General features: G+C 47.8%; 1 protein-coding gene across 1 annotated transcript in view; it reads left to right on the top strand.

Moving 5' to 3' along the window:
• The first annotated feature begins 1,488 nt into the window (after positions 1-1,488).
• Positions 1,489-21,602, top strand: part of ABTB2 (ankyrin repeat and BTB domain containing 2) — a 211,927-nt gene continuing 191,813 nt past the window's right edge. The window contains exon 1 of the mRNA XM_003910051.3: positions 1,489-2,795. Within this exon, the coding sequence (XP_003910100.2) occupies positions 1,913-2,795 (883 nt within the window). The 5' untranslated portion in view covers positions 1,489-1,912. The remainder of the gene's footprint in view (positions 2,796-21,602) is intronic.

Raw genomic sequence — 21,602 nt, 5'->3', positions numbered from 1 at the left:
TGTGACTGCGTTCTCCTTTGTTAATTTGATCTCTGCTGACTTGTGTCTTTGATATTACAGTACTTCCATCTTTGACTCTGTTCCCAATTCTAACCATCGGGCGGCGATGTTGCATAAATAAAGACCCGTGGAAAGGCAAAATTAAGCGAAATTGCCAAATAAAAAGCAGTTTCGCCGGGGGTAAAGGCCATTAGTTTCAGAAGGAAAGAGACAAACCAGACATTTCTAGTTCATATCCAACTCACAGCCCAAGGTCAGAACTGTGTAAAATGCAACACAAAGGAGCCATTCAGGAGTGGGGGAGGCTGACTTGAGAAGAGCGAACGCACAATCCCCGCTTTGAGTCTGCGGTTCCCGTGGAGGGGGCACAGGTCCGTTCGCGCACGTGCGTGTGAGTAGCCACAGGGCAGCGGCGGGACGTGCCTGGACCGGGCATGGGAGTGCTGAACTTACAGAGCTCTGGCGGACCGCTTGGGACACCCGCCCCGCGGTAAGTTGGCACTGGCGCTGCCTGGAGGTCAGCCACTCATTGTACCCCGGCGGAACTGGGTCCCGCGGGGGCATACGGCTCGCCCACCAGCACGCGTTAGGAGGCGAACACCTGCATCCAGCTAGGTGTTCCGAGCGGAACCCAGGGCTAGGGACCGCTCTGCCACCTTCTTCTCATTCTTCCTGTAAGAACACTCTCTACCTCGGACAAAAAGGATCCACCTGACAGCAAGTGGTATCGTCACACAGCGGTAACAGAAAACTCATGGATCCTCTCGAGAATCTGACAAAAGTTGGGGCCTCCTCCCCATAGTAGCACTCAGAAAAGGGCAGGTGAAACTACAAATGGGCGGAGGCACTCACAGGCTTTCTGGGGCCCGTCCATTGATCAGATCCCAGGTTAAGAAATTCTGTCCTGATTGGAGCCTAGACAGCCGCGCAAAGAAGCCAGACGGACTTGGGAAGAGAGGCAGGGACGTCCCTCCTCCCTCCAAACACAGCCAACGTTTCATTTCGGATTGCGGGAGGGGCCTGGCCGAAGGTGGAGGAGAGGTGGAGCGCCTGGCTGGGGCCCTCCCCATTCTCCTGGCCCCCACCCCGGAACGCCTGGCTGAGAAGGGTTCCAAAGCGAGCAGCGAACGCCCAAAGCCTGGGCTGCGGGAAGGTGGCAGCGCTCTGTAGCTTTTCCTTTGCATTTTTCTTTAAATCGTGAGCTCCGGAGCTATGGTTTCGACCGCTGCTTTCCCGTCTCCACCTCCACCTCCCAGTTCGCTGGCTCGCCCTTCCCCCTCCCTCATCCCCACCCCCATCCCAGCCGCGTGCCCGGCCCTCCACCTCCAGCCCCGCCTCCGCCGCCGCGGGGTTTCACCCAAGGCAAAGTGAAATCTGCATAGTGACCGCCCCCTCGAAAATCATTGGTGCAGCCCCGCCCATCGCGGCCGGTGATTGGTGAGCTGCCCGAGGTTATTTGCATGTCGGACGCAGCCTGGTACCCAGCTGTGCCGCCGGCCGGCGCCGCGCAGAAGTTTGCCGAGCGCTTTCTCGCCGGCTGGTCCCGGACTCGCGCTGCGCCCTGCGCCCTTCGCCGCCGCCCTGTTCTCCCGGGAGTCCTTCTCTGTGGAGGACTGACGCTCCGCTTGTGGGAATTAGAGGTAGACAAGGGGGAGTGCCGAGGGGGAGCGGCGAGGATCTTTCCAGTGACAGCTTCGAGTCGGGACGCCAGGAGCGTGGGGCTCCGGCTGGCCACTGATCTCGCCCGCCTTCCCGCGGCCTCCGGGCGGGCAATGCGGCCGCCGAGCCCCGCGGCACAGAGAGGAAAGAGGGTGGCTCGGAGAGCCTAGAGCTTGTTTCTGCCCACTTGGGGAAGAGGGCATGGAGTTGTGAGCTCCCCTCGCTCGGCGACGCCGCCCGCGGCAGGCTCCCCATGGCCGGGACGTACAGCTCGACTCTGAAGACGCTGGAGGACTTGACCTTGGACTCCGGGTATGGGGCCGGGGACTCGTGCCGCTCGCTCAGCCTCTCGTCCTCCAAGTCCAACTCGCAGGCGCTCAACTCTTCGGCGCAGCAGCACCGCGGGGCGGCCTGGTGGTGCTACTCCGGCTCCATGAACAGCCGCCACAACAGCTGGGACACGGTGAACACGGTGCTGCCCGAGGACCCCGAAGTGGCCGACCTCTTCTCGCGCTGCCCGCGGCTCCCGGAGCTGGAGGAGTTCCCCTGGACCGAGGGAGACGTGGCCCGGGTGCTCCGCAAAGGTGCGGGCGGTCGGCGGCTGCCCCAGTTCTCCGCCGAGGCGGTGAGGCGCCTGGCCGGGCTGCTCCGTAGGGCTCTGATCCGCGTGGCCCGCGAGGCGCAGCGCCTGAGCGTGCTGCACGCCAAGTGCACCCGCTTTGAGGTGCAGAGCGCCGTGCGCCTGGTGCACAGCTGGGCTCTGGCGGAGAGCTGCGCGCTGGCAGCCGTCAAGGCGCTGTCCCTGTACAGCATGAGCGCCGGAGACGGGCTGCGCCGGGGCAAGTCCGCGCGCTGCGGCCTCACCTTCTCAGTGGGCCGCTTTTTCCGCTGGATGGTGGACACCCGAATCTCCGTACGCATCCATGAGTACGCGGCCATCTCGCTCACCGCCTGTATGGAGAACCTGGTGGAGGAGATCCGAGCCAGGGTGATGGCCAGCCAGAGCCCTGATGGCGGAGGGGCCGGAGGCGGGGAGGTGTCTGCTGAGGCCCTGGAGATGGTCATCAACAACGACGCCGAGCTCTGGGGCGTCTTGCAGCCCTATGAGCATCTCATCTGCGGCAAGAACGCCAATGGTAAGTGCGCGGGCCTCGGACTGGCAGACTGGGTAGGCAAGAAATCCCGCCCTGGGCTACTGGGGGAGTGAATTTCCTGAGACAAAGCTGGTGGCTGTGCCAGTACTTTGGGAGAAAGCGTTGGGTCTAAGGATAGGGTTCATTAAATGGCACTTGTCAGAGATTGTTCTAAGGGTAACTGACTTTTGGAGGGCAAACTCGTGAATGATCTACATCCTGTGCTGCGTGGCATTGTTACTATCTGCGGGCCGTTCATTGATTGGGTGAGATTGAATCTCTTGACCAAGCCATTCCTGAACCTCTCTTGAAGTGAAACTTACTGCCCCGTGGCTCTTTGCCGTGCTTAACTAGATCTCTAGTTGCTGTCTTTTCCCAACAGCTGGGCAGATTGACTGATTCTGCCCCCTAGTTTTCCCCAACTCAATAGCAGCAGCCAAAGGGTCCCAGCTTAAAGACCTGAGCCTTGGATAAGTGAGATGGGGGGAGGGGAGTGGGAAGCCCGAGATCTGGCGCTGCGCCTTGTGCTTTGCTGGGCTGAAGGATGCTGTCAGGCGCTCTCGGGGGATAGAGGGGTAGTGGCGCGCTCTTAACTATATGTGCCCAGGAATGATGAAACCTGGGGACCCCCGATTCCCCTTCCCGGAAGGGTACAGGTTGTCTCCTGGGACCTGATTTTCCAAGCTGTCACCAACCAAGTGAGCCATTGCTTAAAACCTTGCACTGTATTAAATGTTCTTTCCTGAAAAGAGTGATGGCCCATCGGGGGAAGAGATGGAGGGATAGGTAACGGCTTGGGGTCAAGTCTGGGAAAGGAACCATTGGGTGGTTGCACTTCTCTGAAGATGGCATGGATTTAGTGCAAAGGATGGAAGCAAAGCACTTGACCTTTTCCCTGACAATGTTAGGGGGTGTGACATTGCATTCAACTCCAAACTACCTACAATACTTCAGTTTCAGGAATCAGCACCATAAACTGTTCAGAATGGTATTACGGTTAAACAGTCTTACAGTCTGATTGGAAGGCCACTTGGGGGGCAGCTTTCACTGGCAAATAAGCAGGCAGTGGTAGAGGTCAGGTGGGGACTGGAAAGGGATAAAAGAAGTCAAAACGTGGTTTAACATAATCATAATAGCTGAAATGTAAAATAACACTTAATGTGTCATCATTGTTCTTAGCACTTTATATTTAACTCAAGTACTCCTAGCAAGCCTATTAGGTAGGTACTTACTGTATAGTATTATGCCCATTTTACAGATAAGGAAACCAAGGTTCCCAGAAGTTATATAATGTGCCCAACATTACATAGATGTTAAATGGCAAAACTGGAATTTGAATCCGGTTTGAATACAGGTAGGCCCCTTTAAGGTCTTAGCCGCTGGTGGAGAAGAAGCAGCTTTGTTTTTCTGGGGGTTTGTTGTTGTTGTTGTTTGTTTTTCCTACTGAACTGTAGCTCTCAGATCTTATGCTTTGTTTTTGATTGGTCCAGTTTTCAAGGAGAACAGTTGACATGTTAGGACCATTTTGAAGATACTCTGTACCAAGCATGGGTTACTTTGACATTATTGGTTTTGTTTTTAAATTCTGACACTGCCAAAGGAGATGCCGGGAATTGAAGAGCATCTGCTTCTTAATTTTCTTCCTCTTAGGTCAGAGCTAAGGTCAGTCCCGAATCTCAGTTGATGATGTCACAGCTGCTTGTTGTGCCTCACCCTCCAGGTTTGTGGCATCAACGCTGGGAACAGCAGCTCCAGGGCAGGAAGTGGAGGGCCAGGGGATTTCCATCCAGTGGTCATAACTGAGGGAAAGAGTTCAGTACTTTTGGCTAAGGGGAGGCCCAAATTGAACTCAAAGAAGTAAAGGCTCATAGAAAAGACTGAAGACCTAACCCTATAAGCCAAACAAGAATAAGGGTGGAACCGTAGATGCAAAACAAAACAAAAAACATATCTTTCATGCAGAACAGGTGCATTGAGAAGCTTCTCCCAGCTTTTCTAACTGCAAATTGAAGCAAGGAAGACCAACTCCCTGCCCAGGACACCCTGAAGATGCGAAGTGGCCTGAAGCTGCTAGAAAACAGATTCCTTCTGCTAAAGGGCTTCCAGTAAAAGAACTATTCCTTATCTAGGGTCAGCATTCCTTGGGATTTCCTTTATAAGTTGGTCTTTTGACCACCGCCTCCACCACCCCGCCCCCCGCCTTTTGTTTTTTTAAGATAGAAACAGGGTTTCGCTATGTTGCCCAGGCTGGTTTCAAACTCCTGGGCTCAAGCAGTCCTCCTGCCTCGGCCTCTCAAAATGTTGGGATTACAGGCGTGAGCCACCCCACCCAGCCACGACCCCATGTTTTAACATGCTCCTTGCCCCCTCCCCTTTCCAAACAATCCTCCTTAATCCTTGGTAGTCAAGACAGCAGGATTCTCTGTGGCAGACAACAAAGCTCCCTGGATGCTCAGAGCCAAAGTGTCTCCCTCTGTACATTCTCAGGTCTCCAGGGAACTCTCTTGCAGGCGAGGTGACCATTCACTTCCACTTAGCAACTGGATGCTCATTTTTTATACATGAAAACCGGGGGGTGGCCACATTAAACAATAACCAGGCTGATTTATTAAGTCCCTTTAGACAAAGTAAAATGAATGTTTAGTAGAGGGGCAATGAATTACTTATGCCTGAAAGCTGGTTCAGAGGGAAGCATAAACTGCTTAGGAACAAAATGGAGTGGTCCAAACCTTTGTTATATTAAAATTACCCCAAGGCCAGCAAGGTTACAGTTTACACAGCTGAAGACCAACTGGGGAATGACTGCGTATGGGAGGGAGAGTGCTGGTTAGAATTCTTGTCCTGCTGGTCTTCCCTTTAAATTATATATTTATTGTTGTTATGCCTGCTAATTATACAGCATGGGCACATGCATTTGACTCAGCTATATAGGGCTTTTAAACTTAATGTCTTCCAACCAAGAATGTAAGGGCCCTAATCCATCTATTCCTGTCCATTACTCAGAATGCAGGACAAATATGGTTTTGCTCAGCACAAGATGGGTAATAAAAGTTCTGCAGTGTTTATAAAACATGATCCCAGCTCTGTAGAGCAGCAGGAGTTATATATTGTTGTTCATTTGGTATTGATGTCCCCAATCCCATGGCAATGCCATTAAATGATGATATCTTCATGACTTCCTTACGGGAGGTAGAGAAACCAATTTAATAGAGTAGTATTTATGAACAGGGAGTTTGCAGAAAATAGAAACTTTTTGCGTCCACGTGTCTCCCTCCCTACTCTCCTCTCTCTGCTCTCTCCCTCCCCTCCCCCATCACTCCCCATAAGTGAGTTTGATGCTGAGCATCACTACTAGGTTTCTTCTTGGTCATTTTTCTTACTAAGCTTTTGTGAGTGTGGCGTTTTAGAAAATCCTCCTCAATTTCTAGATTCTTGATTAAGTGATAGGATATTGGTGAGAATATCCTTGCTCCAAAGAATTATCCAGGGTGTACAAAAGGATTGCTCTCGCCTAGTGGTAACATGCACAAGATTCACCACGAGGGTTTGAAGCCTACCTTTGCCATTTTTAAAATTTTATTTTGTTATTTGTTTGTTTATTTTGAGACAGGGTCTTGCTGTGTCGCCCAGGCTGGAGTGCAGTGGTACAATCATAGTTCACTGCAACCGTGAACTCCTGGGTTCTAAGGGATCCTCCTGCCTCAGCCTCCCAAGTAGCTGGGACTGTAGGCACATGCCACCACACCCAGCTAATTTTTTAAATTTTATTTTTGTAGAGACGGGGTCTTGCTATGTTGCCCAGGCTGGCCTTAAACTCCTGGTCTCAAGCGATTCTCCAGCTTCAGCCTCCCAGAGTGCTGGGATTACAGGCATGACCCATCAGGACTGGCCATACATACCTTTGCCATTCACATGAGTGGCCTGGCGCAATTTTCTTAACCATTCTAACCTTCAATTTTGTCATCTGCATAATGGGAACTAGTAAGAGCATCTAGCTTATATGGTTGGTATGAGAATTAAATGAGACAATAGATTTAAAGATCTTAGCACATAGTAAATGTTCAATAAATAGTAAATTCATTCAACAATTATTGAGCACTGACCCTGTACCCACCACTGTTAAAAGTGCTGTGGACTAAGTGATGAGCAAGAAGAAAAGCCGTCCTCTCATGAAGTTTATAATCCAGTGGAGGAAATGAGAAAACGTGAATAAGTAAGGATTTTCTCTTGGTAGTGAATGTTGTTTAAAATATTTTTTTTAAAGGGCAGGGTAATGGGATGGTGTGACGGGGCTAATTTAAATGACAGTCAAGGAATGCTTCTCTGAAGGTTTATTAGTAATCGCCAGTAACATCAATACTGCTAAGGACCTTTAGGCCAAAAATAGTGACTGAGGACTTTTCTGAATGATTCAGTTATTCACCAGCTGAGAGAAGTCTCAACATCTCACTTAGCGCTGAGAAAGAAAAGGGCTGCGTGTAGAGCAGGGATAAAACCTCTTCGGGTTGTAGGATTTATTTAGCGATGAGATTTAGGATGAATTTCTGCTGAGAGAATCAGCTGAAGCAGCAAGAGTTGATTGGGCTTCTTAGGTGTTGTTTAATCACTTTCCACACCTGCGTAGTCTGAAGGATGAAGGCAGCTTCCCATCTCTTTAACCATTTTCTTAAAGCCAAGAGAATTGGTAAAACTGAAACAGAGCAAGCTTTGGAAACGAAATTTTTTTTTCTTGCATGCCTGAGAAGGGCAACCCTGGCCTTAAGTAGTAAGAGGAACAAGGTAGAGTTGTTCCACTTGCTCCTTCTGAAAGCTCTACCTGACTCCCCGAACTGGAAGAGTCACCCCTTTGTGATGTTTCCTTAGCACCCAGGGCATATTCTTAAATCATTTCCTGCTTATGTGTGTCTCTCCCATCCAACTGTGGACTCGTAGGCATTGTTGTCTTCCCTGTACCTCTCACAGTGTCTACAATACGTGCTCTATAAATGCTAGGCAAAGGATAGATCCTACCATACAGGTTTAAAGTTTGTACTTGAATTCCTTTGACACATCAGAAGAACCGTCCCCCATTTCTACCAAGGCAGAAAATTTCCAAGTTGTTCTTAATGCACAGAGTCAGCATTTTGGGGCTACCTTCAACCTTTGGGTACACTGATTTCTAGCAGGGTTCCCAAGTCTGGCTTTGATGTGCAAGATGTGAGCTGGGGGAGTTTTCAGGTTAGGAGAATGTCTTCAGTGTATGATACCCAAAGAGGAAGGGCTTCACAACAGACGTCTAGTAGAGCAGGCTTCAGATAAGTCAACAGGATTGAGTTGAAAGCTTCTTTAAGAATGGAAATACCGGCCCGGCGCGGTGGCTCATGCCTGTAATCCCAGCACTTTGGGAGGCCGAGGCGGGCGGATCACGAGGTCAGGAGATCAAGACCACAGTGAAACCCCGTCTCTACTAAAAATACAAAAAATTAGCCGGGCGTGGTGGTGACGCCTGTAGTCTCAGCTACTCGGGAGGCTGAGGCAGGAGAATGGTGTGAACTCGGGAGGTGGAGCTTGCAGTGAGCAGAGATCCGGCCACTGCACTCCAGCCTGGGCGACAAAGCAAGACTCCGTCTCAAAAAATAAAAATAAAAAAATAAGAATGGAAATACCAATCGCCCCCTTGCCAACAGAGCTGCCCCAGAGGACACTTTATGTTGATGACTGTTGCTCGGAAGAGTTTACATCTGTGTCCCACTCCATCTGCCTCCGGTCTGAGGATTGAACCAAGGTAATCAATTGCCAAGACATTCCTGGGTTGGCATCCCAAGAATGGGAAGTTCTGAAACAAACCAGAGACACTTTGTTGCACATCCTCAGCTTTGTCCTTATCCCACCTCACCGCCAGTATTCATCCTTTGTCCGACAGGACAGTGGGTAGATGCTCCGCCTCTATTTCTACTCTTCTGCTGCTGTAGTAATAGGTCTGACTTTTCTGCAACACCTCACGCTTATTCTCGTCTGTGAGCTTTCTAGGTCCCCATAAGAATCCTGTGGATGTGTGTCCTTTCACTGAGAGGTCTCCGTGAGTCCAGAATTCACAGCTCAATAATAACTAAGCTCAATAATGACTAAGTCCCATTTTGCTCAAGCCCCGAGTCTGTGCTTTTCCTATAAAGAATTACAGAATCCAAGGTAGCAAATACAGGTCAGTACTTGGCTCCCTTCAAATGGCAGCTGGGTCAAACTCGTAGCAAGAACAACACTTGTTATAGGTCTTGTTTGTTAATGGCCTGTGGTGTCCAGACACTTTACATTTGTTAGGCCAGTGAGTGTTCGTGACCACAGTGAAACAGCAGGCACTGACACCCAGGGGTGTATCTTCCTCCAAAGGATGCTGTTACTCTGTTTAAATGCTGCTTGCTGGCTCTCCCCACCCTAAAGGTGCCATTGATTTTACAGAGCCGTGATTGCTGCTCCTGGAGGTGGAAGAAGGGGGCACAGAGAGCTCTGCTGCCCAGGGAGAGCCTTTATAAGTGTCACCTGCTGGTGACCAATAAGCTCAGCTGAATAGAGAAGCTGCAGAGTCCACTGCGATGCTCTTCTAAAGGAGGGGTGAGTCAGCTCAGCAAAGGTGAATACATGAAGGAGGGAAGGCACCAAGAGGGATGTGAGTCTAGGTCACTGGTCTCGGGGAGCTTGGTGCACCTGTCCCGGAGTTGGCAGAAGAGCCTTTACGAAGGGGGCTTTGATTTCCTCCGAGTCCTCCATGGTGTCCAGCTGCTGACTCCATCTCAGTGTTTAAAGCACAGGGAGAGAATGAGTCAGCGATGTAGCAAAGTGCTGAAGGGCCCAGGCTTTGGTGTCTGAATTGAGTCCCAAATTGATTTGCGTCTTACTGACCTAGGCCTTCAAGCAAGTCACACTAAGTTTCTATTTCCTCTACCGTAAAATGAGAGGCTTATACACATGCGGTTGTGCCTTGTGCATACTCAGTGCCCTAGGATGTGAGAGATGCAGCCAGGCTTGCTGGTAAGAGCCAGCACGGGGTGGAGCTGCCTGGCTGTAATTCCTCATAACCTCACTTGGGAGCTGTGTGACCCTGGGCAACTTGTTTCACTTCCGTGCCTTAGTTTCTTCCTGGATCACAGGGCACTATTGACATTTTGGACTGGATCATGTTTTGTCATGGGGCTCTCTTGGGCGTTGTAGGATGCTTCATAGCCACCACCAGTTGAGGCCATCAAAAATGTCTCCAGACTTTTCCAGATGTTCCCTGGGGAGCAAATTCACCCTTGCTGTGAAACACCACTCTATAAGATAGGACTGAAAATAGTACCCAACTCATAGGATGGTTGTGAGGATTTCATAGTAGTGTCTGTGAGGAACTTTGTGTTATGCCTGACACATAAAATATTCTAATTGTTTTTAACAAACTTGTGTTGGATGCAGTAATTGTGTTCATTTTTGCCAAAGTCTCTAGTGCAAGGAGGGTATGACCCAGATCTCAGGGAGATGGGTATTACTCACAAGGCTTTCCTTGGTGGCTAACAGTTTGTTTGTGGAGGTAGGAGGAAGTTACGGAATCTGGAAAAAGCACCCTTGCACCTTGCTCAGTTGCGGCTCAATGGCCCCCAACAACAAGTGGTCTGGCAGTGGGCAAAGAGATCAGATCTCTCCCTCTGAGCTCAGGCCCACCTCTGCCAGGATGACAGCGACAGTGCACATTCAAAGCTCCAGGCCCCCAGAGAGAAATTCTGCTGTGGATATTGGACCCTGCTTGTGGCAGCCGCCAAATCCTCAGCCACAGATCATAGCAGGTGTTTTCTGTTTTGCTAGCCTGTCATGTAAACACACTTTGTGGTCTTCTGGCTTGTTTTAAAAAAGGCCTAAGTGGTTTTGCAGCTTTGGTTGTATACTTGGAGCTGCATGCAGGATTGGGAGGAGCGACATAAGGAACACAGCCCAAGTACTCCCGAGGAATGCCACGCCAGCATTATTAATCAGCTGCTCACTGAGTGCCAGCTACGTCCAAGGCAATGGAAACAGATTAGCAGGGGACAAGAATCTTGCCTGTTCAGAGTTTAGAAGCGTTCAGAATCTAGTAGGGAAAGCAAAGCATATGTACAGATAGTTACAAAGAAGTTTGTAATCACTGCCTTCAAACAAAGAGGGGAGCAATGGCAATAGACTCCACTGTCTAGTCTACATTGCTGGTTCCCCATCGTGGGTGCTTTTCAGGAGCTGTTTCATTTAATCCTCCCAGCCCCTCTGGAAGGTAGATATAACTTCCGTCCCATAGCTGGGGACCTTAAAGCTTCTGGTGATTAGAAAGCTTAAAGGGAAGAGATGACTCCTGGCTGGCTGGGTGGAAGGAAGTCAGGGTTTCTTTGTGGAGGATGTGGCAGGTGTGCCAGTGATTTGGGCAGGTAGAGCTGCAACTGCGGAGGCGGAAAGGGATGCAGAGCCCCCAGAGGCTTCTAGGCAGAGGGAACAGTGTGAGCAAAGACCTGGAAGCCAACGCGTATGTGTTGGAGAACAGCAAGTTCTCCTGTTTGGGTGGAAGGTTCAGATACATGACAAGCAGAAACAGTGGAGATAACACAGGAAAAAGGAAAGCTTTCCCACATCTTTTATCCAGATGTTAAGAAGCCTGCCAGAGTACAGGACGAGAGTTTTCCAAAACTTATTTTCATAATTCAGAAATTGAGTGTGTCTTCTCCCTAGCTCATCTTAACCATGGCCTCAGACCTCCAATTACTCCTCTTGGTGATTGAAAGCTTGACCTCAAAAATGCACCCGTCTGCTGTCCTAGCAGTAAAAGCATTGAAAGAAGACCTTAACCGAGCAAACTTGGGTTGAGAGAGGATGAAGAACAAGGCTTTTATCAACCCTTCTTTTCTTGTTGAATTTGGCTCTGACTTTGCATTTCTTCCATGGCCCTGAACGTAGCATTTCAGTCCAAAGCAATCCCAGTACAGAATGAAGGTCAAGACTGGCAAACGTGTTAAATGAGGCCATTGGATTGACTCTTGCCAAAGCAGGATTCTTAATTGTGGAAGGAGAGAGCAGCATAAAACAGGGTGAGAGAAGATGATCCCAGAACTTTTTTTTGTTTTTTGGTTTTAAGTCTGACTGACATATACAATATTCAACTTCTAGTTTAGGGTTTATTATTTTGGACAATGAAAGCTCAATTCTCAGAGATGCTGACATTTTAATTCTTAGTTAATGTGTTTCCAGAGCATTGATAATAAAGATTTCAAGCATATTAAGTGCTTAATATTGTGGAACCACCTTATAGCTAATTGTCATCTGAATTGGAGTCCCTAAGGTGCAGCTGAATTCTGCTGACAATAATAAAATGTGATAGGTCATCAATGGCTTAGCTAATAACTCAGGTGTTGGTCTTTTTCGTGACTCGTGTCATGAAGGGAAGGAATTTTCTTGTCACTTGACAAAGAGAAACTTCATGAACATATTGCAAAAATACATACACAGTCATTTGTAGTGACTTGAGGCCCATAGTTCTTTCTTTCCTTTTTTTTTTGTTTTTTTTTTTGTTTTTTATTTGACATGAAGTCTCACTCTGTCAGCCAGGTTGGAGTGCAGTGGTGTGATCTCAGCTCACTGCAGCCTCCACCTCCCAGGTTCAAGCAATTCTCCTGCCTCAGCCTCTCAATTAGCTGAGATTATAGGCAGGTGCCACCACACCTGGCTAATTTTCACATTTTCAGTAGAGACAGGGTTTTACCATGTTGGCCAGGCTGGTCTTGAACTCCTGACCTCAAGTGATCTGCCCGCCTTGGCCTCCCAAAGTGCTGGGATTACAGGTGTGAGCCACTGTGCCTGGCCCATGGTTTGCTTTCTAAAAGTAAGCTGAGGAGAGTCAGGCCCATGATGGAAAAATTAAATAGGAAAACTAAACTTGGAAGTCTGGACATATAAGGTTAGAGTTGACAAGACATTAAACTGGACCTCAAAGAGTTTGAAATGGGCCTCTCAGTGCATGAAAACCCTCCCTACAGTTGAAGCCAAGCTTTTATTGAAACTTTTACAACTTTTTTTAGTCTGTACCTTTAAAAATATGAAAATTAGTATTTGCTATGAGGAAAGCTATTAATAAACACAAGCCTGAGGCTCACATACCAAGCGGGTGTACATGCACAAGCATCCGGAACAATCCAGTACAGAGATGTGAGGATTTGGATTCAGAAAATCCTGGGGTAGAGCTTGCCCTGTCTGTGACCTGGCGTGAATCCTTCCATCTCTTGGATCTGTGTTTCCTTATCTGTGGTGTGAAGAGGTGGGACTCGATTCCCCAAGGGCCTTTCTGTCTCTGATAATGTTGCTAGATCCCACATGGACACTGTACAGTCATTTTCCTAAGGTCAAGCCCTAGAATTAGTATCCTTGGGAAAGAAACAGCCCAGGATGGTGCTGGACGAGCTCTCCGAAGACCTGGCTTGGTAATAGGGCTGGACACTGTCTTTTTAATATTAAGATTAACTGCGATTACTGTACTTGGGGGTTTTCCTGTGCCCCTTTCCCCAGAAAAATGAGTGCCACATGCTTTTAACCGACCTCATGCTTCAGTGCTTGACAGCTGCGTCCAGGCCCTGGCAGGCCGGCACTGTGGTGAGATCCAGCTCCGAGGTGACTTCATACAGCCTGTGCTTGAAGCCCGCCTACCCAGACTTGGGTATTTATAGCAGGGGAGCAGCTAGAAAAAAAAAAAAAATTAAATATGCTACACCCTTCTTTATACGATGTGGGACAGAGACAGGCATTGTGAGGAATTTCGAAGGCAGAGCTGTATAATCCAGCAGGATATTTTTAAATGCTGTTTGTTGCCGTTGGCAGGGCCGGTGTTTCAAAGAGGAGGGAAAATGAGAGTAACTGAGGATGACAGGCTGCCAGGAATGCTGAAGGCCGAGACATGGAGCTCCATGCTCCGAGGTACACAGGCTCTGAACCCTGATCTACTTCACAGTCACATAGCTTGAACGGGGCTTGGGCAGGTCAGTATGAGAGGCTAGGGAAATGGGGTGGCTTGCCTGTCTCTCTTCCCCAACCAGCCCATCCACCCTTCAAATCCCAAGTTGAAAATCGATGAAACCTTCTGGACAGGCAGAATATACGGCAAAAAAAAAAGAGTTGCTTTTGTGAAACCCAGGGACCTGGTTTTTTCTTCTTCAACCCATCGCGGCAGCCGAGTAATTAAAGTCATACATGGGGACACAATTTGGAAGCAAGTTGCTTGCAGCTGTTCTTCTGGACTTAATCAGCTTGAGTACCAGCTGGGCAAGCCAGGACTATGCTGGGACCCAATTCAGTAGCAGGTGAGAAGGCCTCAGGGGTAGGGCTGCCTCTGAGAAGGCATCGCAACATCCCCCACCTGTCCAATGGGTGCTTGTAAAGTATCCTAACTAGTGTTTTCTACCACCACAAACACTGTTCTTTGAGGAGACAAATGATGATGGCGGGGGTGGGGAGTCTGAGGACTGGGTAGGGGAGAGGCTGGGAGTTCTGTTTGGGGTACATCCGTTTGTTCATCCAACACATATTTATTGAGGACTGTGTACTGAGCACTGTTCCAGAAGCTGGTGATGCAACAAATGAATAAAAGGGGCCTGAAGGAGGGCAGGGTGCAGTCCCTGTGGATAACAAGGCAGAGTGAGGGGAATCACATGAGGCCAGCCTGGCTGGAGAAGACAGCTCCAGGCAGAGGGAATAGCAAGCGTTCCTGGTGGGTTCGAGGAGCACCAAGGAGACGCTCCTTGCATGTGGCTGGGGTGAGTGTAGCAGGAGATGTGGTTGGGAGAGGAAATGGTGGGGTGGTTAGTGGGGTAGACCATTGGGTAATCATTCATTGACTTTTAGTTCTGAGTAAGCTGAAAGGCATTGGAGGGACTCAAGCGCAGAGTGACTTGATCTGATTTGTATTTCCGCAAGGTCACTCTCTCTATTGTGTTGGAAATTGACTTTAGTATCAAGTGTGGAAGCAGCAGGACCAGCCACTGGCATTTGCCAACAGCTTGGATGTGTGAAGTATGAGAGCGGAATCAAGGGTGACACCAAGTTGCTATGGTCTGAGCAACTGGAAGGAGAGAGTGACCATTGACTGAAGTGGGGAAAGCTATGTATGGAAGAAGCAGGACTGCAGCAAAGATCCCAGTGTGGTTTTAGTTGTCTGTCTCAAGTCACATACAGATATCAAATAGGTTGGGCTGGGCACAGTGACTCACACCTGTAATCCTAGCCCCTTGGGAGGCCGAGGCAGGTGGATGGCTTGAGTCCAGGAGTTCGAGATCAGACCAGGCAACACAGTCAAGCCTTTGTTTCTACAAAAAAATACAAAAACTAGCTAGGTATAATGGCACACATCTGTGATCCCGGCTACTTGGGAGGCTGAGGTGAGAGGATTGCTTAAGCCCAGGAGGCGGAGGCTGCAGTAAGCCAGTATCACACCACTGCACTCCAGCCTGGGCAACAGAGTGAGACCCTGTCTCGGAAAAAAAAATAGGAAGTTGGCTGGGAGACAGGCCACCTTGAAGTTCATTAGTCATATGATGGATTGAAATATCGCCCTTCTTTGCCCTTCCAGAGGGTGGGCTCATTATAGCAGGGCTGCATAGAGATTCAGACAATAGAGATTTAATTTTCAGTCTTACAATCTTTGGCTGATGGCCATAAGAGCCCCTAAATTTTGCTTTCCAGCTTTTTTGTAGGCAGCCAGCAGCCTTTAATAAAGATCATCAACTCTGTTGTTTCCTGTCGTTAAAATGGGGCCTGTTTAATTAGTCCAATTGTTCTGTGGATCATTGTGACTCTGCGTCTGTGTCCTTCAATGCTGGGAAAGCAAGACTGCATTTTTCAGGCAGCTCTGGATTCCTGGAGGTCAAGTCTGGGTCTGAAATTTGGCCAGAAAAAGAACGCTCTTAGGTGATTGGAGAAGGCATGGGGCCTGGAGTGGTGTCTGAATGGTTTGGGTGTGTCCAAGTGCCTGTTGGATGCTTTGACCTCTGCTTCTCAGCAGGGGCAGGGTGCACAGGGGGTCTAAGAGATGGGGTCTGAAGGAGTTGTCACTGTCTGATTGCCAGCTAGATAGCTGGTGTCTCTGCCCTCAGTTTTCCTCTTCTGTTCAATGGGGTTGCCATAGTTTCTAGCTCATAAGGTTGTTGTTTCAGTGATTTTCAATCCTAGATTCACATTAGTATTACTTGGATAGCTTAAAAATAAAAGTGTCTGCCAGGTGCGGTGGCTCAAGCCTATAATCCCAACACTTTGGGAGGCCAAGGTAGGCAGATCACCTGAGGTCAGTAGTTCGAAACCAGCTTGGCCAACATGGGAAACCCGCCTCTACTAAAAATACAAAAATGAGAGGCAGGTGTGGTGGCAGGTGCCTGTAATCCCAGCTACTCGGGAGGCTGAGACAGGAGAACTACTTGACCCTGGGAGGCGGAGGTTGCAGTGAGCGCAGATCACACCACTGTACTCCAGCCTGAGCAACAGAGCAAGACTCCGTCTCAAAAGAAAAAAAGAAAAAAAGTGAGTGTATGTGTGTCTGTCTTAAGGCCCTACCTCCAGATATTCTGAAATAAATGGTCTGGCATGAGGCCCAGACCATGTGGGTAGCATTCCTGGGAGAGCCTGGTATGTAGTGAGGATGCAGACATTAACTATTATTAGTGGTAAAAGATCCTTGTTCTGGAGTATGTCTTTTTGCCCCACTTAGGATGGTGACTTTCCTTCACTTCACAGCCACAGCGGCTTGGGCTCACTCATCTAGAGGGATCACCAAAGAACACTCAAGAGAAGCCTGAATTGTTAGGTTTACGTGAAAAGGGCATGGCTAGATCTAAAATGGGAGCAACATATTAGCCCAGAGTGGTGGCGCACACCTGTAATCCCAGCTACTCGGGAGGCTGAGGCAGCAGGATCACTTGAACCCAGGATGCAGAGGTTGCAGTGTGCCAAGATCGCACTACTGCCCTCCAGCCTGGGTGACAGAGTGAGACTCCATCTCAAAAAATGAATGAATGAATAAATGAAATGGGAGTGACACCATATGATATTATTTACCCCACTGGTAAATGAAGTGAATACTGTGATTCCCATCTTTAAGAGGAGGAAACAAAGTCACAGAGAGGTTTGGTAGCTTGCTCACGGTCATGCAGGTGATAAGTGGTGGAGACTGTAATCAAATCCAGGCAGCTTTACCCCTGATTCTCTGCTCTTCAACCTTGCATGTTCCCTCCCCAGCCAGAGAAGCCAAGAGACTGAATTCTCAACTCTGATACCCAGCACAGACCTACCCTGGGTCAAACTTTTACAAAACACCAGGCCCCGGCCCGTGTGCTTCACATGTATTATATCATGTGATTCTTACCATCATATATACTCTTATTCCCATTTTGCTGCTGAAAAAACTGAGGCTCAGAGAAGTTCAGGTGACATAGCTAGTCAATGACACAGCCGGGCTCTTTGAGCTCTGAAGTCCTCATTTGCCCTGTGGCCTCCTGACCTCAGGAGTGGCCTGGGTGGGGACAAAGCACATGCAGTGATTTCCTGAGCAAAGAAATGAATGGGTTGGCCCAAGAGGACAAGAGGAACTGAAGCGAGGCCAAAGCACCCCTCGCTGCGTCTCAACAACCGAGCTACTGGGGGCCTGAAAATAGTAACATCGCCCAGTGGGGTGGCCAGCCAGCTGGGCCTGAGATCTGTGGGGTAGGTATTTGTTTCTCTGCGTGTTTAAAGATAATACCCTATGAAGCACATTGCTTCTCTTCTGTTAGTGTGAATGAAATTGCCTCTGAAATGTTGTGTGTGTTGGTTGCTTAAAATAACTCAAGAGGAAGAATGTTTGGAAGCTGTTAGCTCCTTGAGTCTATTTCCTTGATTTATGATACCTTGGAGAGTGTGGGACCTCTTCTTGTTTACCCTTCTGGCTTTTCCTTTCTACCATGTTTGAGTGTCCTTGTGTCATCATAAGCCAAAGGCATTTGTCACCAGAAAATGTGGCGACCTTTCCTAAGTAATTTAATGGGGGATGCTTTACACGTTTAATCTTTTTCCTTTAAAAGGGGGGAAAATGGGGAGAGGTCATTTGTTTTGGAAATGGCCATTTCTCTCTTCCAGCTGAAAACGTTCCAAGATCAGAGCAATGGCATTTACTTGGGAGTAAGAAAAATTTATTTTATTTTTCCTTTCACACTGAGGCCTGGCCTGGGAAGTCATGAGTTTTTGTAGAACTTTCATCTTGTGGTGCTCAGGAGACCTGACAAGCTGTGAGTGAGAGGAGCCACAGAGCTGCTTTGTTCAGTATGGTGGCCACTTGCCACATGTGTATATTTAAATGTATTAAAATTCAATAAGGTTAAAAAAAAAATCATTTCCTCAGTCATGCAAGTCACATTTCTTGTGCTCCCTCGTCTTAAGTGGCGAGTGGCTACCATATTGGACAATGCAGATATAGAACATTTCCATCATCGCAGACAGTTCTGTGCAACAGCACAGCCATTAGAGTGGGTCAGCGGTGGGTCACTTGAGGCCAGCTTTCTGGGTTTTCACAGGTCTAAAAATTTTAACCATTCCCCAGCTTCTCAGAAGCCCTCTGTTTGCAGAAACAAGAAGATTCATGGAAGCCGAGATTAAGGCCATTGATTCTTGTGGCTCTAACCTCTGGACCCTTGACACAAGGTTGGGTTTTATGATTTCCAAGCTGCATGGCCTCGGGCAAGTCACTTAGCCCCTCTCAAGTTGTTTCCTTGTCAGCGAAATGGTGTTTTAAAAAATACCTCCCAGGGATGATGTGACTATTTAAACAAAATAATAAAATGTATATAAAACAGTTAGCATAAGGCTTAACACATAGTAAGAACTTAGATGTGTTACAATGTTTTACCTGCATTTTCTTCTTCGAGCCACACAGTATCCTGCAGAGGTAGATGCAGTTGCTGATTTCAAGATGATGGAAGGGGCTTTGGGGAGTGCTATTGCTGCCATCACTGCCACCGTACTGTTGCTTGGTTCTGCTTTTTTCCTAGGCTTGGGTTCTGTGTTTTTCCTCTAAGGCTCATCTTTTCTACTGAGCTTGTTGATTGGCTTCTTGTCATAAATCAGAGGATGTTTGTTTGAACTAGGGGCTCTTCTGAGCTTTCATTCAGGGACTGTTTCTTCCACCATGGGAGGTGAGCTCTCTTCGGAGGTGTTTGCCTAAAGCTGGCCTATTGGTATCTACTTGGAAAGCTGCCACCAGGAAAGCTACTGCCGGAATCTGAGGCTCCTCGAAACTTGAGGTTAAAGTTTTTAGTGCTTCACATGCCCTGTGGTCCTTTGGCATCCTTTGCCATGAGGACTGAGTCTAACAGAGCCTTCAGTGAAATCTTAGCCAAGGGTGGCTTTGGGAGGAGTATCTTTGAGAAGAGTAGGACCAAGAGAGGCCTCTCTTGAGCTGGAGAAAGGATCCTTCTGAAAAGATATTTGGTCACACCTGGGTCCTGGGTTCGCACCTTGACTCCACCACTCACTTGGCTAGATCATGTAGCTAATTATTTAACTTTGCAATATCTCAATTTTCTCATCTGCAAAATAGAGATTATACTAAAACTACCTGGCAGCCTGGTTGTGCGAATTAAATGGGATGATGCTAACTAAAGCATTCAGCCCAGCACATGGCAGGTAGCAGCCACCAGCTATGAGCTACTGTTGCCATCTTCATCATTGTTGCTTCCCAGCAATGGCATTTGGTACATTTTTTTTTTCATGTGTTGTTCGCGTTTTCTCCTTGAGAATGTATTATCTGTCTAGCCAGAAAAAGCGACCCAGAAGGGGTTTAGTGTGTAAAGTGAGTGTCTAAGTTAAACTTGCATATTATGGACTCTATGTGGTCTTTTTATTCTTCCTTCTTCCCTTCCCTTCCTTTTTTTTTTTTTTTTTTTTTTTTTTGGAGGATAGTGGGGCTAAAAATTATGACTGTGCAGTTGTCATAAAGCATGACTGTGCAGTTGTCATTTTGGTACCCCACATGGTGACCAGCCTGCCGCCTTCCTGCTGGTTCCAGCTGTATAACAAGCACTACCCAGTCAAACAGTATAATCAGAGCTGGATTATTTCTATAGGATTAATTTGTGGTGTGAAGTGCTCATGTATTTATGCAATTGCCACTCATTTGCCGGCATCCAAAATGTGCTAAATCTGCCACTAGTGAGGAAATCCAAATAACTTGGAACCATATGTAGGGAATCCAGTAATTTTCATCACCATTGTTACAAGAGAGGAGTTTAAAGTGGGGGAATCCAAATGGCACCAAAAAATGATGATATCCCTACTTTCCAGGGATGGTTCTACTCAGAGAGGCACCAATCTCAAAGAGAAAACAGGAAGGACACAAGGCCAGGATATTGCATGACTGTGTTGCCATTGGTGTAACTGGGTCCTCACTGAGGGCCCCCCTCCCCATGAACCACACCATCATCTTTTGTGAGACTTCTCTGGCACTGACAGATCACTCGTAGTTAATGGGTAACTCGGACTCTTCTTGCCAAATAGTTGCTTTGTTTGTCATCTGTGCTGTAGTCGCCTTCATTGTCCCCACAGCCCTTCAGGCCTCAGAAGGATGTGCTGTGGGGTGGGGTGTGGCAACCTGTAGCATAAGCCCACATACTTCTTCCCCTTTCCCTTAAGTCACTCATTGCCAGAGCTGGCTGGTTGCAGAAACATCTTGAAGCGCTTTAAAAATTGATTCTGGACTGGGTGCAGTGGCTCATACCTGTAATCCTAGCACTTTGGGAGGCCTAGGTGGGAGGATCACTTGTGGCCAGGCGTTCGAGACCAGCCTGGTCAACATGATGAGAAATGATGTTTTAAAAAATACCTCCCAGGGATGATGTGACTAGAAGAAATGGATAATTTCCTGGACACTTACACTCTTCCAAGACTAAACCAGGAAGAAGTTGAATCCCTGAATAGACCAATAGTAGGCTCTGAAATTGAGGCAATAATTAATAGCCTACCAACCAAAAAAAGTCCAGGACCAGATGGATTCACAGCTGAATTCTACCAGAGGTATAAGGAGGAGTTGGTACCATTCCTTCTGAAACTATTCCAATCAATAGAAAAAGAGGGAATCCTCCCTAACTCATTTTATGAGGCCAACATCATCCTGATACCAAAGCCTGGCAGAGACACAACAAAAAAAGAGAATTTTAGACCAATATCCCTGATGAACATCGATGCAAAAATCCTCAATAAAATACTGGCAAACCGGATTCAACAACACATCAAAAAGCTTATCCACCATGATCAAGTGGGCTTCATCCCTGGGATGCAAGGCTGGTTCAACATTCGCAAATCAATAAACATAATCCAGCATATAAACAGAACCAAAGACAAGAACCACATGATTATCTCAATAGATGCAGAAAAGGCCTTTGACAAAATTCAACAGCCCTTCATGCTAAAAACGCTCAATAAATTCGGTATTGATGGAACGTACCTCAAAATAATAAGAGCTATTTATGACAAACCCACAGCCAATATCATACTGAATGGGCAAAAACTGGAAAAATTCCCTTTGAAAACTGGCACAAGACAGGGATGCCCTCTCTCACCACTCCTATTCAACATAGTGTTGGAAGTTCTGGCTAGGGCAATTAGGCAAGAGAAAGAAATCAGGGGTATTCAGTTAGGAAAAGAAGAAGTCAAATTGTCCCTGTTTGCAGATGACATGATTGTATATTTAGAAAACCCCATTGTCTCAGCCCAAAATCTCCTTAAGCTGATAAGCAACTTCAGCAAAGTCTCAGGATACAAAATTAATGTGCAAAAATCACA

Source organism: Papio anubis, chromosome 12 (assembly GCF_008728515.1).
Source record: "Papio anubis isolate 15944 chromosome 12, Panubis1.0, whole genome shotgun sequence".
NCBI classification, from domain to species: domain Eukaryota; kingdom Metazoa; phylum Chordata; class Mammalia; order Primates; family Cercopithecidae; genus Papio; species Papio anubis.
The sequence above is the reverse complement of the archived record's forward strand: the minus strand, read 5'-3'. Positions and strand labels throughout refer to the sequence as shown.